The sequence below is a fragment of the Paralichthys olivaceus genome, chromosome 18 (assembly GCF_024713975.1).
Source record: "Paralichthys olivaceus isolate ysfri-2021 chromosome 18, ASM2471397v2, whole genome shotgun sequence".
NCBI lineage: Eukaryota > Metazoa > Chordata > Actinopteri > Pleuronectiformes > Paralichthyidae > Paralichthys > Paralichthys olivaceus.
The window spans coordinates 3051473-3070405 of NC_091110.1; the positions used below are offsets into that span (position 1 = coordinate 3051473).

General features: G+C 40.4%; 1 protein-coding gene across 3 annotated transcripts; it reads right to left on the reverse strand.

The window, feature by feature from the left end:
- Nucleotides 1-698: 698 nt before the first annotated feature.
- LOC109626251 (metal transporter CNNM3) lies at nucleotides 699-17900 on the reverse strand. 3 transcript variants are annotated; one of them, XM_020082015.2, is made up of 12 exons: nucleotides 14677-17900; nucleotides 14259-14593; nucleotides 13115-13291; nucleotides 12100-12257; nucleotides 9527-9670; nucleotides 9287-9445; nucleotides 8395-8564; nucleotides 7340-7436; nucleotides 6847-6977; nucleotides 6322-6448; nucleotides 6018-6084; nucleotides 4175-4290 (listed from the first exon to the last, which is right to left on the reverse strand). In XM_020082015.2, the coding sequence occupies exons 1-11, from the start codon at nucleotides 15517-15519 to the stop codon at nucleotides 6035-6037; spliced, it is 2391 nt and encodes a 796-aa protein (XP_019937574.2). In that variant the 5' UTR covers nucleotides 15520-17900; the 3' UTR covers nucleotides 4175-4290; nucleotides 6018-6034. The 3 variants fall into 3 exon arrangements, with proteins under 3 accessions (XP_019937573.2, XP_019937574.2, XP_069369321.1); XM_020082014.2 differs by lacking the exon at nucleotides 6018-6084 and having other exon boundaries at nucleotides 699-4290; XM_069513220.1 differs by lacking the exon at nucleotides 4175-4290 and having other exon boundaries at nucleotides 5897-6084.
- Between the last annotated feature and the right edge of the window lie 1033 nt (nucleotides 17901-18933).

Genomic DNA, 18933 nt, shown 5'->3' on the forward strand with positions numbered 1-18933 from the left:
GCAGCATTTTGGACCAACTGGAGACTTTTAACAGTCTTCATGGAGCATCCTGCTAATAGAGAGTTGCAGTAATCTAATCTAGAGGTTACAAATGCGTGGACTAGTTTTTCAGCATCCTGCTTAGACAGGATGTTTCTAATTTTGTTAATATTGCGCAGATGGAAGAAAGCCGTCCTAGACACTAGTTTAATATGGGGGTCACATGACATGTCTTGGTCGAACAACACTCCAAGGTTCCTCACAGTGGAGCTGGAAGCCAGACTGACACCATCCAAGGTGACTATCTGGTCAGACAGTGTTTCTCTGAGATGTTTAGGGCCAATTACAACAACCTCAGATTTGTCTGAGTTCAAAAGTAGAAAATTTTGGGTCATCCACGCCTTGATATCTTTGAGACATTCCTGAAGTTGAACTAGGCGATTAGATTCATCATGCTTCATGGAAATATACAATTGGGTGTCGTCTGCATAGCAGTGGAATTGTATGTGGTGCTGTCTAATAATGTTGCCTAAGGGGAGCGTATATAAGGTGAAGAGTATTGGTCCAAGGACAGAACCTTGTGGAACTCCATGATTAACTTGCATGTGCATGGAGGAGTCATTGTTAACGTTAACAAATCAATCAATCAATCAATCAGACTAAAGTTGACTAAAGACTAATGTGTGTTTGCATATGCGAACAAAAAAGACAAACACTTATTTAGAACAAGATTGACTTTATTTCCTAAGAAACTTGTTTAAGTGTTAAATGCATTGGAGTCATAATGCACCCAAAACTGGCAGCATTCCCAAAACCAAAGATAAATTCTCTACAAATGTGACTTGGGAATCAAGATCGACTGATTTAACTGTTTAGTTCTCAATAACTCATTATTGTACCTGAAACACTGAGATTTGCTTACCTATAAACTACAACCTCAAATTATATTCTATCCAAGCAGTCATATATATATATTAACACACAGCTCTCCACATCATCACCCCCCAAAAAACATCTTCATCAGTATAAGAAGCACAAAGTAATGATTATCATTTCGACATTCAGTCTTTTGATACCATAGAAATGAACTTATTACAACAAAACAATAAGTAAACAGCTGAAAAATATTTACTCAGAATCAGTCAAAAAAAATTATGGCAAAATGCTCGAGTGGTAACACTGAAAGAATCAAACACACATGGAATCAAATTTCAAAAAGACAGAAAAGGAGGTAATGTAACAGCTGGGGCAGAGCCGACTCAAACAACCCAAGGTCATTTTAATACAATACTCACAAGTCATACTCAACGCTCACTGTGAGAATATCCCCTTTGTCCACTGCAATGGACAAAAATACACTCAAGTGAAATTGTGGCTTCGAATGAAATGGTTTGCAGCAAATTAAAAAAAGCTTTGCAGTATCAGTTCAACACTGGTTGCAAAAGTAACAGAATATGAATCTGTTTTTGGTTGTTTTGCATTGAAAGGCATCTTGGGAATGTTCTAGGCATTAAACAAAGTATTTAATGTGTTGTACTGATGATCGATCTAAAGACATAAATGTCAATCCAAACCATCACTTTAATATTGTCTACAGGGGACAACGAATGTGGCTGTGTGTGGACACTGTATAGGAGTGGTGAAGCATGTGAATTATGCATTTGCATATTTATCTTATCAAATTGTTCATCTTGAAGATTTAGCTTTTATATTTGTTCTTTTTTTGCACTGCTGCTTTAGTTTTTTATTAATAATAAAAGAGTTTCTTGTGTTATGTGATCGGGCCTAGATTGAGATGAGAGGAAACACCAGACGTGACTGACTGGAGTTGGCAAAATCACGACTGTTGAAGCCTCCTAATAGCTTTGGCTAATTTGTGGCGATGTCAGATAACTTCATAAAAACACTGATGCAGCGTCACACAGCAACTGAACAGTGTGACGACATAATAATCTGAGTCTAAATTTCTTCCAGACTATCTCTGTCACTTTTGGAATCATTTCTGTTTTTTGCTTCAAGGAGCTTAAGACAATATTTTCCAATGTCTTCTTTTTGTTTTGGACTGTTTGTCAGTTTACTATAATTTTAGGCCACAAATTCTTACATGTGTGAAACTGGAACCAACTAATTTTAGCTTTGATAAATTTAAATTAAACAATTAACTACTGTAATTGACAATTGTGCAATTTAATCAATAGAATTCCTTCTAGGACACATGCATGTTGTATACTTCACATTCATTGATTACTACCTTTGAGCGGGGACAAGATAAAGTAGTTTTTACCAACATACTCCTTATGGAAAACCTTTTTGCGAATTTTTCACAGTGTAGCCTCATCCAGTATGAACGGACTGAATGTTTACGGTGTCCCGTAACTTTCACAACAATCATGGCTTGTGAGTATTTCATTAAAATACATTTGGAAAACTCCAAAACAATTTTCATTAAAGCACTGGTTCATTTAAATGGCTCTTAATGCCTCATTGTGTCTCCTCATCAATAATACATTAATATACAAACACAGGAAATGTTATTTAAAAGCCATTTCTAACATAGTCCACATGTTCATTTAACAATGAGTTGGATGACAAAAGCTTAAAATGCATATTGAGCTATAGAACCCACAATGTGTTTAATTGAGTTATAATGACTGGATGCTTGCTTGCTGACATGTACTGGCGAAATATTGCAGAATATCACACTCACACACAGACTCACACATTCATAGACAGATGTGAACATGTACTGGAATGTTAACAAACTCAAATACGTGAGAATCAGACAGGACGATAAACAAGGTGCTTCAATATTAATAATAAATCTCCTTGGCCGAGCAAATGGATGTTTAAGGACAGAATGGGAGCATCTGACTAGTTCCTGGGTTTAAATGACTCAGTGAGTTCAGATCAGGCCTCAGATTCACAGCGCTCTCTCTGCTGGACCACAGATTCAGGGCCAGTGAAATACCACGAGGTACCTCAATGTACGACGATCCAGTGAAAGTCTAACAGGGGGGTAACAGCTGAGTATTTCAGAAGAAAGGAGTAGTACATTTGTAAATACTTAGTTCCTACAGCAAAACGACTTATGATATGTCTGTAACTGAATCCAAACTATTGCAGTGAAGGTAGGGCTGGGTATCGTTTCTCAAGGTTTTTGAAATGTAATACCAGCACCGATTCCAAAAATGGCAGATCACTGCCCAAATAAAAACTATACAGTTATAAATGTGTTGTATAAGTTTGGAACTGTATGTCTGAAACAACAGCAATATGAATATTAGGGGCTGATTAATCAGATGAATCCATGCTGTACAAACTTACATCAGTTAAAGTTGATGTCCAAAAAATAATATTTCAAAATGTGTAACATTTTCTCCAAAGTTAGCATAGCGGTTGGGGGGGTCGGTATATTTAAAATCCACTATCCGCCGTTAAGTTTTGATGCGCTATTGTTCTTGCACACTTAAAATGACTTAAATGATGCATTTATGGATTGTGAAAATAGTTGGTGATTAATTTTCTTTTAATAACTTGTTTCTTCTCTTAGATTCATATTTTGGCTGTTTTGAACTTCTACTAACTTGATTGTTGTCAGATCTTGTGCCACTTCAGAAGTCGTACACTTTATTGTTTCAACCTTGAATATTTACAGTATAAACCATCCTTCATTGTTTCACGGTTCAAACCTTTTTGGCCATATACACACTACGCCTGACGGAATTGTTACATGAGGATATAAAGCGCAGATGTACCCCAAAATAGCTTAAATGATCGACAGTGCACAACTTTAATGTGCAAATCTGCTTTCCAACAGCTTGACTGTTTTTTAGTGTCTCAAACGGACGGATGCTTGAGTACACAGGCACAAACATGCACACACTCACACACGCATACATCATCCATATTCAAATGTAGCTTTGGCACCCAGCAAGGAAAACGTGAGGAATGGAAATTCAGAGTTTAGTGTGAAAGACTAAACTTGGAAGAAAAGCACAGCAAAATTAAAATAATGTTTGTGTTTGTAAAATAGTAATTCAAAGTGTATAAAACAACATAGAATAATGATTGCAATTGAAAACTCCAAATGTAATGGGCTGGAGATGAGAAGTGAGAGCAGTGGATCAACATAATAGACAAATAAAATCAGTCTTACTCCAGTCATGTCCAAAAACTACTTTCCAGCCATAGATGATATATATAATATATATAAAACACAAAGAAATGTTTTTTCTTTTTACAGTGTGCAGACAGAACTGCACTACCCATGAGCCTCCTCTTCTGTGGAGCTTTCTTGGGCACTACTCCCACCTGTGGAAGCCGACCAATGACAAGAGAGCTTGGGGTGAGTTGGGGGGGGGGGATAATGGCAAACACACGTTGTGGTGACGGAAGATATTTAAAGAGCGGAAACAGCAGAGTGACATTTGCTGGAGATGTGGAAGGTGGCACAAGAGAGACGAAGAAGGGCCAGAGTTTAAGGACAAGAAAAAGTTGTTGCATAGAGAGCTTGAATCAAACCAGAATAAAAGTTTCAAAAAACATTTGTAATGATTGAAATAACTTCCAACTTTTTTTTAAATCAAACTCCATCTCTTTAAGATCTCATCAAAGAAAATGTAATACCTTTCCAAATCAAGCAAACAAGCGGCTTGGGCTATGTGTTTTCAATAATTCACCATATTAATATTTCATTAAAAAATAACAAACTGTAGAATGAAAAAGCAAATCGACAAGAACTTTTTTTGAATTCTATGAATAACACAAACACTGTGAAAACTGTTGTAGCAGATGCTGGTTTGTCTTTGAACACTTTTGTGCCATCTTGTCTTGTCACTGTGTTTTGTGGCGTACCACAACTTGGTGATGTAAGACGTCCTCAGAGAGACATATGGGAGTTCTGCTCCAGATTTGATTTCTGCTCACCAAACTAAATGTGAATTAATTTGCCACTGAAAGTAGTCTCTGGCAAATGCATTGCATGCAAATGCAAAAAAAGTAATAATTTTAACAAAAAAAACTATATGACAAATCAAACATAATGTAAAAGAATATATTTCTTAAATTAATATATCAGTCTATTAATTTAACAGAATGATTTAATTTCCAACTAATTTAAGAAATGTGTCATGAAAGGTAATATATTTTAATACATATTTTTAAATGTATCATTATTCCGGGAGGAATATCCTATTAAAACACCATAATAATTTATTATCCATTACCTTGTATATAATTTAGCCCAAACACATATTGTAAATACCAGAATTTTAAAGGCTAATTGAATAATTACTAAGAGTTCAAGATATTTCACCTTTAATTAATGATCAAAGAACATTGTTTGTAAAGTAATCAGAACTCAAACATTTAGCAAAATTGTTATTTTTTGATTAATGTTAAAGGAGGTTGTTTCAGAAAGCTTTCCATTTCAGGGTTAAGTTAAGAGAGTTGTTTCAGAGAGGTTTCATTTCAGGGTTAAGTTAAGGGTCATTTATTTGAAGACACTGGTTGTAAGTGGTCTGAGAAGATCTCCGATATGGACGTCAGAGGACATGTTAATCACCTTCAAGTCATTGTAATATCTGCGTGTTATTTAATGGAGGAAAATGAGACAGACATGCAGTTAATGAAAGAACACAGGGTGAGAGAGCACATCTGTCCGAGTTTACAAACCCAACAGAGAGGTGAGAAGAGGGGAGGAATGACACAGGATGAAGGAACAGAAGAGCCTCACAAACACACTAATCTATGCCCTGATTCTGAATCTAGTGGAGTACTTTCTGTCATTAATTAAAAAAAACACCCACTGAGACTGTTGATTTGAGAAGGTGTGTGTGTGTGTGTGTGTGTGTGTGTGTTTGTGTGTGTGTGTGTGTGTGTGTGAGAGTGAGAGTGAGTGAGTGAGTGAGTGAGTGAGTGAGTGAGAGAGAGAGTGTGAGAGAGAGAGAGTGAGTGTGAGAGAGAGAGAGTGTCCTTAATGTGTGTGTATGTGTTATGCACAGTCTGCTGTCATGCTACTGACAGGCTGCATTTCATACCTCATGCAAAAAAACTACTAACAGTAGTTCTCAATGGTATCAAAGAAGGAAAAGTTTACAGGAAACTCTGGACGAGCCAGAGGACAGAGGAGACACGGAGGCACGCAAGGAGGAGGAAAAAAAGAGAGAAAAAATCAATTTAGTTCAGCTGAAGGGAAACAGGAAATAACATTCCTAAAAATCCTACAAAGACGTTAGTGAAAGAGTTTCAGAGTGATTTCCAGCATCAGCAGTGAATGTTAGTTTAGAGATCTGCTGGGCCGGTGGACCCCGGGGGGTCACACGACGTTTCCAGCAAAGCTACCTTGTGTGGTGTTTCTGTCGTTGAGCAGCTTGGTCTGACTGTTGGGCAGGATCTTAATCTCAGGAGGATCTGGACTCTGGCCGACGCGAGACGCCATGAGAGCGTTCAAATACTGGAGACGTGTCACCTGCAACACATTCATAAAATGAATGGAGGGAAAGTGGTAGTTGAAGAGATCAGCGACAACTCGCGTTATTCGACTTGAAATGAGTACATTTACACAATGTTTTAGCCCAATGTCCGCTGTGATCCACGAACGTGGCTCCAGCGGAGGATAACAGAGGACATCAAGGCTAGAAACATGGTGTAAATGAGGCCGTTTAGAGTCAAATGTGAATGTCAGGGCTTACGGACACTTGGATGACACCACAGGAGCAGTATGGAGGCATGTTATAGCTTTTTTCCTGTGGTTTTTTTAATGTTTGAAGAAGTTGTCCCCAGTTGTATTGGATTTGGCTGCAACGCTGTTTCCCCTCTGAGAAACGTATCAACAGAGATATGATATAACCACACAGTATTACACACCCGTATGAGCTGCAGGTCAGTGAGAGCTCGGACGGTGTAGTCAGGACAATAACTGGACGGGCTGGTGGCCTCTTCTGACTCAAAGGGATCCATGTGAGAGTGACGCTGTGCTGATACTGGAGACTGGTGCACTGTTATATCACACACATACATGTACAGAGTCAGCCCAATATTTGCTACCACATCATCACACCCTCTGTATAGAACCTGTTATGAACACAGTAGATTACGACATCTCATCAGTGATTTTAATTGATCATGTGTAACAAGTCTTGACTGCATCAAAAACATTAAAATCCAAACTAAGATTGACAAAATGTTATTCTCTCATAACTCAACTGATATTGATCGACATATTTGTGATTTTAAAAATCTAAAAACAATACATCAGCTACTAGTCATTTATTTAACAGAAACAAAATACATTTTTTTCTTCAATTGGTACAACTAGCACGGTGTGATGCAGACGTCTTCCTGCAACTCTTGACCTCACCTGAAGATGGTAGCGTTAGAGCAGAAACGCCGTAGTAAGTAAACGCCCCGTTTTCAAACTTCAGCCCCTCTTTTCCGATCTCTACCTCCACACGGCCCTGAGAAAGAGATGGTGTCATTTTCATGTTCTTTTTTCAGGGCACTTCTTTAGATTCCCCTGTACATGAGTGTGATCACCACAGTCTAGTCCTGTGTTATCAGTTTTACAGCAGCTTTATCATGAAAATAATTACACAGACTCGTGTCAATGGATGGAAGGATGGTATTTTAAACATCGTCTCTTCCAAACTGAAATAAACCAGATCACATGAACTTGATGTTGGCTACAGGTTCAACTCTATAGGCAAAAACTGGACATTTTCCCCATCAAGCATTTGCAAGCAGCATGTAAACATAAGCAGATCTAATGTACTCTTTTAATGTACTTATGAGCACCCATAATTCATCTCAATGTAGTAAACCACAGTTAGTGAGCATTATAATAATAAAATACGTTTTCATAGGAGAAATTACAGTGGTCGACAAATACTGCAGTTTGACTTTTCTGAGAGGGCGCAGTGGGGCTCTCCTTAAAAATAATTTTAAGAGGGATGACGAGAAATATGGAGAGATGGCCTTAGAAATGAGACAGCTCTATAATACAGTAAAGTAAATATTAGAGACTGTTAAATGTTAAATATCATCAATATTAATTTTATCGTTTTCTCTCATGTTCTTTGAATCCTTCATTTTGATCAGTAATTTTCAAAATCCCTCGCTTGCTTCTGGATGCAGCCAATGAGAATTGCTTCCTCCCAGTCTGTGATTGGCTAATTTTGAGAGCGCACACGAGATGTTGAGAGAGCAGAGACGCTGTGAGCGAGTGCGGGTGCCTGCCAGCTCACAGGGCAGAGATTGAGTGAGCGTGGAGGCAGAGTTAAGCATGCACAGGACAAATTTCTGTTTGCTGAGATAAATATTTTCTGTTTCAAAATATAAAGTGTGTGCTTTCGAGAGGCCCACCGCGTGCTCGCAAGCAAAAGAGGACGTGTCCTGTACATGTACTCGAGCTCGTACCTGCAGCAGCAGGATGAAATAGTCCACCGGGTGGTTGCGGGTGTAGAGATAGTGGCCCGGGCTCAGCCGGTTGCTTGGGTCAAAGTGCACTTCCTGGTTGACGCTGGGGTGACGGAGAAGGTGGAACAAGACCTTCTCAGACATGCGTCCAGGGCTGAAGTGCTCCACCTCTGCCAGGGGTGGGGGGGGGGTCAAAGGTCAGAGACAGAATACAATCAAGTTGCCAGTTGGCTAGTGGTGGTTTTTTGAGAAAAACACTCTTGACCTCAAATCACTTTAATAACAGTTTCTCAGGTTAGGTGTCGAGTGGGTGTGTTTTGACTGAGATAAGTAAAAAAAAAAAAAAAAAAAAATCAGTCTGTAGAATTTAGTGACATCTAGAGGTGAAGTTGCATGTTGCAGCAGAATACTACATTAAAAAGAGAACTCAAAAGGTTTAGGTTTGATCAGTTTGGACGACAGTAAAAAAAACATGGCAGCCTCCACAGAGAGGACCCCCCCCCCCCCCCCTCCATGTAAATATAAAGTTTTTAAATATAAAGAGCTCATTCTATGGTAAAGAAAACAACAATTCATACAATTTAGATGAAACACACCAGTGAAAACATCACTTGGATTATTTTATATTCAATTTCTGCCAAAAATTCCTTTCACCTAAATCTTACACACTGGACCTTTAAACTAAAATGAAACTAAACTATTTGACTATGAAAGGAGCAGCTATGAACAGGGAGGACAGCAGATGTCTGGCTGAGGGCACATAACTGTCCAGAAAAGACCCTGATAATGTATAACAGCAACATAATCATTAGATGTGCTGTGTTAAACTGTGACTGAGGTTCATGGTCAATCTTTCCATGCAAGTAAATGTTCACAGATAAAACTCACAAACCTCTAGACAGGAAGCGGTGTGTAGCCAGCAGCAGCTGCGGCGAGGTGCGGATCTTGGGTTCTCCTTCGGGAGGCTTGAAAAGAGAAAACTCTTCGTGTGCACTGCGAGGCTCCAGAGGAATCTCCAGCTGAGGGAGAGGGCGCTTCACTTTCCTGTCCACTACAGGGGGAGGCAAAGGTGTCAAAATTCGAAACAAATATATCAGATGCTAAAGCAACAACTATGTTTGTGTAAACTTACAGTAGCCGTCAGATTCATCCAGGATCTCTGACTTGATGATTTCCTCGATGACGTCCTCCAGCGTGACCAATCCCAGCACCTCGTAGAAAGGATCTCCCTCCCCCTCATTGTTCACTTTCTGGACGATGGCCATGTGAGAGTTGCCTGGTGTGAAGTGAATAGGTCAGTGGTCAAATCACAGAAACCTCCCCTGCAGTAAATTTAATTTCAAGAGATCATTTATCATTAAAGGATTCATCTGAATAAAGCAACATTTTCAACTAAACCTCTCGTCTGACCTTTAATTTTCTATTTCAAATCAGAAAGTGCTGGTCACTCTGGAGTAAAGGCGAATGGGTGGAGAGTGAGATGTGAAGCATTTACATGATTTAATCAATTTGCATCGAAAATTACACTAATTAAAGGAGTAAAACATGATGATACATGTAATTTATTAATGACATTTTATTGATTAAATGGGATTTAATACATCCAGGGTTTTCTGCCTCCGCCAACAAGTGCAGTTTCAGTGTATAACACTTTTTCCCAGACTAACATGAGGTCATTGTGACCTTTGACCACTGAAATCTAATCAGTTAATCTTTGATTTCGAGTGAACGATTGTGTCAAATTTGAAAGAAGTATCTTGAGACATTCTTAAAATAATGTCTTTCTCGAGGCAAAATGTGTTTTGTGAGGTCACGATGACTTTTGAGCTCCAGAATCAGGTTGAGTCAGAGTGAATGTTTGTACCAGATGTAATGATATTCCCAACATGTGGTCTCCATGACCTTGACCTTTGACCTTCGACTACAAGATTCAAATCAAATCATCCTTAATTCTAACTTAATATTTGTACTAATTTTTAAGAAATCCGCTCAACATGATTGTTTATCATGTTCACAAGAATGGGATGGACAACCCAAAAAGCTAAATGCCTGTTGCCACTTAGTGTCGCTGGCTCAGAGGCATAAGAAAGCACTCTGTGAATTTCCCAAAACTTGTCTAAGAATCATCAGGTTTTAAGTTTTTGTCAGAGGCTGATTTATCCAGTGATAGCTGTCTGTACACCCATGGCTACATTGCAAACAGGAACTGCTAATAGCTAATTTGGCATAGTTTTTATTTTGGTTGACATTGACAAAATATCGCCTGCCCATCCTCAGCAGCTGTTTTCAGATCAGGCAGTCTGGATTTGTCTTAATCAGTCTGGAATGGCCTGGATGGGTCTGGATAGGCTGACCTCATTGGGAATAGATTTGATTAGAACTATTTTCTATCAAAGAAAATCCTCTTTGACAAGACATGAACAGCTTCATCTTGTTCCAGAGCCCTCTGACAGCTGTTCTCAGACTTAAGAAGCACGTATATATTAATATGCAGATAAGTTAACAGCACTGAAAATGATCTGCAAAGATTGTTGCTGCCGAGTTTCTGTCTGCATTGGAAAAAGTTATAATTCGCACTCTATTCAGCTCAATGTATTGAATCTCATGAAAGTAAAAGCCTGGACACATAGGACTAGATACAACTAGAGGTAACTGATGTGAGATACAACAGTAAAGGTGAAGAGTTGATTACAGTTTGATACGTTGTGATATTATCATTTCATATATGTTGAATTCTGCTGGTGGTTAAATATGAATTAAATCAAAATAAATCCATATTGCATACCCTGTACATGTGCTGTATATAGCCCATTCAGGTAATGTTAACTATATGTTAATCTATGTCAAAGGTTGCAAAAGTTACAACATAACTGCATCTGACTTCTAAAGCTGCTTTAAGAAGCAGCTTAAGAAGATTTCCGTGTTGTTATGAGTCAGAGCAGAGAATCTCTTGCTGCGTTGTTCATGTGTGAACGGCGAACTGAAGAGAAAGTCCAGACCCAAATGTGCGGACATTCTGTGGATTCTGTTCCTGTCTGAAATCAGCTACAGCGACGTCTTTGCTACCATACGATTACAAATGAGAAAAAAAAAAGAAATCAATAATTCTGCTCTGACCATTCATCCTCAGCCTTGATCCACCGCAGCTCTGTCATTAACATCCAACCAGTGAGGCCCTCTAAGAGCACTGGATTTCCTTTACTCTTTTCTTTCTCCCCATGGCAAATATTGTCAGTCTTTGCTTTTCTGCTCTCTCTACACATTATGTCTTCCTTACATCCTGTCACAAGGCTTAACCACTTGAAGACGCTATGGCTCACATCTGAGGTCATGTCCCTAACAAATGTACAAGGGATATTCACCATCTAGTTCTATTTTCTAAAAAATAACAAAAAAAATTTGCAGCGTCATTTCTTGACTTTTTTGAGACATAATTATATGATGGCAAATTGTTTTCTGATCAACACAAGCTTTAGATTGTCTTGTCTATTATTTGCAGCGATATATTAGAAAATGTGTTTTTTGGACAATATTTTTGTTAATGTTGACCAATCGGTTCAAACCTACCTGAGTAATATTCCCAGCACACAAGGAGAATATGGCCAAATATTAACATAAAGAAGCCTCTACTATCACATCTGGTGTTTTTTCATAACACACTTCTCCCTCCTCCTCTTGCAAAAGCAGATATGAGCATGAGCACACCTTTCTTGAACTCCTCCAGCATGGCGTCCAGTTTGGTGTCATTAAAGACAAAGTGCAGCGGGTGATTGTAGAACTTTGTGATGGTCGTCATGGGGGTGCAGTCATCTGGGTCCACCAGGGCCAGATCTTTCACATACAGGATTTCCACAATGTTGGACCTGGAAAACCAAACACATGCTGATGGGTGGAAAGCCAAGTACACAACGCAAATCAACTGGGCCAATGAAACTACATGTCATGTGTTGTCACTGAATGTGGAGCTGTACTTTTGTTTTTATATAAATGTTTTTATATGTAAATATCACAGGGCACCCAACCAACATGAACATTTTATCAAACAATAACAGCTTCTGTATTTGTGACTAGTCAGTATAAGAGGTTCAAACATCAAATTGGCTCCGTGTTGTTCTGTCTTATGGCTGCAGTTATCCAGGCTCTTTAGCATATTTTCTACTTTTTATAGTTGCCAGTAATCATGTGATATACAGTATTTATTACTGTGACAATTTTAATTTAGAACAATGTTACATATAAGATAACATTGATGGCTTTGGAAACAAATATATTGTCGGTCAAAAAAGTACCTGCAAAAAATGGGACTTAAGGACTTGTTCAGTATAATTTATATATATGTTGAAATAAGCAAATCTTTATATAAGTAAAACAAGTGTTTATATATAATATATTGTGGAGAGCATTATAAATAGCGGAGCCTGAGTGCTCTCTACTGTACAAATGGCGATGACACCAATTCCTAAATGACCTTGAGCATATTTCTATGCATTATGTTGTATAAAAAGTATTTTGGACAATTCATATACATACAGTATATGCTGATACCTGTATATCTGTGACAGTCATGTACAATGGGAATCAAAAGAGATAAAACAACAAATATTTGAGCTGGCCACCTAAGAGTTAAATGAGGCCATTATCGACCGTTATCATCGACAAAACACAGGTTTCCTTTGTTAGGGACAACAAAGTTTTGACTAGTTCTTGTTGCTGTACCCACTTCTCTTCCTCGTAGATGGGCACCCTCGTGTATCCGCTCTGCATGATCTCAGACATGGTGGAGAAGTCCAGGACGGCCGAGCTGGGCAGCATGAAGCAGTCCTTCAGAGGAGTCAGAATGTCCTCCACCGTCTTAATGCGCAGCGTCCCACGGCTGAACTCCTCCTTCACAAACTCACTGCACAAACGAGACACAGGCACAGGACAAGTGTATTCAGGTATGAGACAGACATATTTTTTAAGCTATGAACGCACAAGAATATGGAGGAAATTAGAAATTCCTGTCGTCAAAAAGCTTTAATGTGGTTCAAAATAAATATATACAGTATATATAAGGATATGTACTGTGTTTGTTTTAAGAGTTTAAAAAACAATGTCCAGACACTGCTCTGAATCCTGAAAATTGAGGGTGCATCACCAAAACGATTACGTTAAATAATGCAAACAAACTGAAACTTAAAGAAAAAGCTTTGATTGTTTTTATCATGAGAATATGGACAAAAATATCCAATAGGAAAGAATATAAAGGACATCACTGTGGTTGAGGTTCCTGTTGATGAAGTGTAAAATAAGAGAGAAGTGTTTAATTATATAAAATATTCTAGTTCAGAATAGAAATGTAAGTAAATAAGAGTTAAGGTGCACACATATACGGGATTATGATGAACTAGATTGCTTAGATATATAATATATAATGTAATATGCCTACTTACATATACTACTTACTGGTAATATCACTTTTTTATTTTATTATTGCTCCCTTCATCTCTGTCAGACGTTTTCTTTCGTATATGTATTTAAAACATTGATAAACACCTCCGGTTATGTTAGACAGTCAGTGTTGTAAATAATGTTATTTTGTTGATGTCATCTGTTACATGCCGCATGTGTTGCACTTCTGTCTGTCCTGGAAGAGGGATGATCCCTCTCATGGGGTTTTTAATTCCTCTGTTAATACGGTTTTGAAGGTAGTTTTGACTTACTCTTGTTGAGGGTTAAGGGTAGAGGATGTCACCTTTTTTTTTTTTTTACAGTGAGGCAAATAGTGATTTGTGAAAATAAAATTTGATTGAGACAAGAGAGATATTGAGTCGTGCTGCATATGGGCTGGACCCTACATGTACAAGTGTGTGATCCTGTTTTACCTGTAAGGGTCATTGGTGCTTGTGCGAATCATCTCCATGGCCCTCTCCCTTATACCGCAGGTGCTGATGTCCCTCCTCAGCCCCAGGTCCAGGATCAGCCCCAGGGGGCAGGACAGAGGGCAGGTGAGCACCATACAAACCTGGGCCAGCCAGGTCAGACCCGGAGCCAGCTGGAAGCCATAACCGGAGCACACGATGTGAGGGCCCAGCTCGGCCAGGAAGAAGACGAGGAAGCCGCTGGTGAAGACTGCGGAGAGGATGGAGCCCAACGCCCGGTACAGGAGCACACCCAGCGCCGAGTGTCCCAGGGCGCACAGGAAGAGCAGGGAACACGTCTGCGACGGAGAGAGAATGGGAAAGAGGGATCAAGAAGCAGAACGGTATCCTCCTCCTCCCGTTTTCACACACTGAAACTTACCAGGAAGTTCCCCCTCCTCCTGATTGGCTCCAGGCGCTTGGCGGCCCGTTTCTCCTCCTCGGAGCCGCAGCTGTGGAGGACATAAAGCTCCACGGGGTCCAGCCACAGCAGGCTCAGGTTCACTGTCCTCAGCAGCCCGCACGCCAGGAGCAGCACCACCACTAGGACCGCCAGACCCCACGGCTGGATGTGTTCGGCGGGCAGACCCTTGTCGGTGATGACCCGCAGTCTGTCCGGGCCCACGGATACCCAGCTCCCTCCCCTCCGCACGCACAGGTTGTGGTAAGTCTGCTCTCCGACAGCTGCTCCCGCAGAGATGTTCCTCTTTGGCACCGCCACCTCCACCAGCCCGCTGGTGAAGTGCTCGTCCGGGATGAACTTCCCCGTCACCTGGAAAGCGGAATCTGTGCGGCGGGACTCCTGCCCGCACGGGTCGGGCGCATCCCCGACCGCCCCGGCGGCAGCTCCCCCAGCTGCCCCTGCAAACGCCACCCACGGCCAGCTTCCATTCAGATCAGCCCCGAAGAGACGGATCGTGAAACTGGCTCCTTCTGGCGCAGATATGATCCGATTCTTCATGCACACCGGGCCCGACGTGTCTTCCAGTCGCAGCCCCAGGACCAGCGGAGCTTCCTGGCCGCAGGCGCCGAACCTGATCCCGCAGAACAACAATACCATCAACAGGAACCGTAGACCTGCCAAGCTGGCCACCATATTGGAATTGGTCAGCCTGGCTCTGCGCGGATCATGTGACGCCGACCCCTGCAGTAGTCCCGCCCACCTGGAGAGAGGGGGGTGTGCGCCAGCCAAACAAACTTGCAACTGAGCTGCGTTGGCGGCCATTTTGGCGCTGCTAACGTCCGTGCTGCAGCGGGCCGCACGTCCATTTCGGTGCTCGATTCTGAATGTTTTCGTTTTTTTTTTTTTACCGCACCGCCTCTCATCAGAGGCAGCGAATCAGAGCCAGTGTTTGTCCGCAGCCAATGAAAGACGGCGAAACACGCGCATCTCTGTTGTGTTTCTCCATAACAAGTCATTCATCAACCTGGTCCTCTCTGCCAGAGGGAAGTGACCTGCAACAGACCGTGCTCACTGCTGGAGATTATTCCTCCTCAGTGGCTGCGACTTTATCTCCCACTCCTTGGCAAAAGCAATTCCAAAGTTCAACCACAGCCTGCCTGGGTCCGTCAGTCTTTGGAAACGCTACACTTTGAGTTAATGTTACAGCAGCGGAGCAATGAGTGACCCTGAAAACAGGAGGGGGGATTTGTACACGAAGCACCAGGAGGATTCCCACTCCATCCCTCTGAAGGCCCAGTCACACCAGGAAGTGTTCCGCAAAGTTCATTCATGTGAGAAGTGAAAAGTATGCGTGTGGTGCAGTTAATATAATGACGAACAATATCACCTACTCCCCCTGATGTGTTCCTCCAAGCTCCAGCCTGATAGAACATATTTCCACATAACTATTGTGATTGCAACGTTTCATTTCATTTCAAATGTTGGCCCTGGGCTCAAATCAGACTGCTGTCACCTGATGTTACCCTTTGTTGTGTATTTTGTCCCCCGTTTCTCATACATCGTTTCATGAGATTACAGGGATGGACGACTCCGTCAATGTGCACATGGACATAGACATGAGGAATCCCATAACATGAGCTGCACCTTTAGTGCAATGCAGTCTGAAGTGGTCTGAGGTCATGAAATCAATCTGGTGTGCATGTTCTTAATATTACCAATAATAATAATATGTTAAATCAGTAGTTTTATCTCTGCAGTCCGAGGAGTAGTGCAGGATTTTGTAACCAGCTTCCTTTTGATAATAGAACCGTCTCCACCCTCATGCTATGTAATCATCCGTCATGTCAGTTAGAAGTGAAACAAGCATGGCGTTTTCTCCGGAATCAAAAGCACACAAGGCTGAAAACCAATCCAGCCGAGATAAACCACAGAAAACTTTGCATATCAATCAAGGAGACAGATTTTCTGTAGAGAAATATATCTCAGGTTTATTAACCCCATAGATTTCTTCAAATGCCTTACAGTAGTTATAAAATAGTTTGTACACATTGCTTTAAGTTACACAGTCCGTGTTTGGAAGTGCTCCTCCTCCTCTGCTCCACCATTACAATAAAAGACAAAAAAAATCACAGCAAGTCAAGTCAAACATGTTGCAGCAGTATTCGATTATCATCTACTGTATATACCCTGGAGAAATGAAAAAGGTCATTTCATTTCTCTTCAGTATGGAGAGTATATGAATCAACTGCCTTGATTTGAAGTATTATTGTAATGGTTACCAATGGTTGTTTATCTGCATTGCAACTCAAATCTGGAAAAATACTGCCTCAATATCTCAGTGTGCAAAGAAATCCAAACCCATATAGGTTTGTTTTATATAAAAATGGATGATAATAGATGAAAGAGCATGTTTTGGTTCACTCTTCTTCCCCTTGTTTCTGCATTGCTCCACATGCTTAAAACCTCAAGTGGTTCACTTGTGAATGATACACAGTGTGGAAAAAAATCACTGGCCTGAGAGACTGCGCCAGAAAATATTTAACCTTCATGCAGGTCTAATCATCACACTGCTGCAGGACTAAAAAACAACACTCCAGAAGCTGCTGATAAGTCCTGCCCCCCTCCAGTCCCACTACAAAGAAAACAGCTTAACAGATTGGACCAGTAGTCCAACCTGGAGGAATTTCAATACTTCTGAACAGCAGGAATGAAGTCAAGAGCAGTGCAGGGTGAAAAAAAAGTGACTAGAGGCAAAAGGATTAATGGGAGGGGAGAAGAAAAAGGGAGGGAGATAAAGGATAGCAATGGATGACAGGAAATGGGGGAGGAAGGGAAAGGAGAGGAGCAAGGATTTTGGCTACAAAAGAAGCTTTGGTTGACACGTCTAATGAAGAATAAAATAGAAGCAAGCTACAGAAGATAGGAGGAGCAAATTATTTGAGGTCAACTCTGTGCAACGTTTATTGCTATGTAATGCCTTCCTAGTAAAACAACAGGAATAAAACTTAAAATAACACCATCTCTTATTGTAAATAGAGCTATTTTCATCTCTCTCAGCATCACACAAATGCCCATGTACAGAGTATTTACAGAAATATAACAGCAATCAGAAAACTGAACACAGTGTTTCAGGGTAAAGTGACCCAATAAAAGCTGTGAGAAACAGCTGGAAGCCCGTTTCACAGAACCACACCCTCAGGTGTGCATCTATAACAAACAAAAAAAAGAAGAAGCAAACAATAAATAAAACATTAACAACAAATTACTAAGAACAATTGATTTCACATTTCCCACAGCCAACCAGTGGCTTCACTGGAAACCAGCACAGGACCAATTGCTACACAAGACCTATATGAACCAGCAGGCAGGTCTATATTTTCAAGAAATACACAGTAAGGCTATGTCGACTGTGTATTTGCAATAAAATCTATGGTGTTCACAATCTTCTCCATGGCCGGATTCACCTGGGACAGGGCCCCAGGGTAAAAATGAGCTTCTGGGCCTCCATCACTTCCCCCATTTTCTCCCATTCCTTTGTACTGTATGTGGAATTCTGTGGTATGCTAGGAGCTCTGCCTAGTTCACTCCATAAAGCTCTAATCAGTTTAACAATATGTAACATTTGGGCACAGTGAGATCCTTTTTGAGATAAAATCTTACACTAAGAAAATAAACCTTTGTGCCCTTAAGAGTTGATTTGGGGCTTTAATGGTGCATATACTTCCTCTTTTATTCTAATATATAATTTGAAATATAAATGACTACACAGCAGATGACACAGTGAACACTGTGGCTCTTGGGGTTTTTAATCCGGCCTTGTTCATCTCACTCCACAAACCATCCCTCAGAAAAGAAAAAAAGAAATGCTTTGGAATATTCTCTTTTTTTTTCAGACTTATGCTACATAACCAACAAGTTTAAAGTGTTTTCAAATCAGTGCTAGCTTATACATCAGGTTTGTCCATTTGTATCTTTTCAAATAAATATCCTCTACTATATCATCAACAAAATAGTTTCACTTAAATTGTTTCAGTATCACTGCATACATAGGAAAAATATAGGTAGATTACATGCTAGCAGCTTAAACATCTCAGTTCAGCCCGTCACCCGCACAAGAGAGTGAGGAGTGAGCTGCTTCAGTCGTCCTCATGTTAATCTCTTCATATCTGCGTCATCAGTCCACTGGAACACAACCAAATGTCCTCAAAACACAGGTTGAATAGGTGCAATATCATT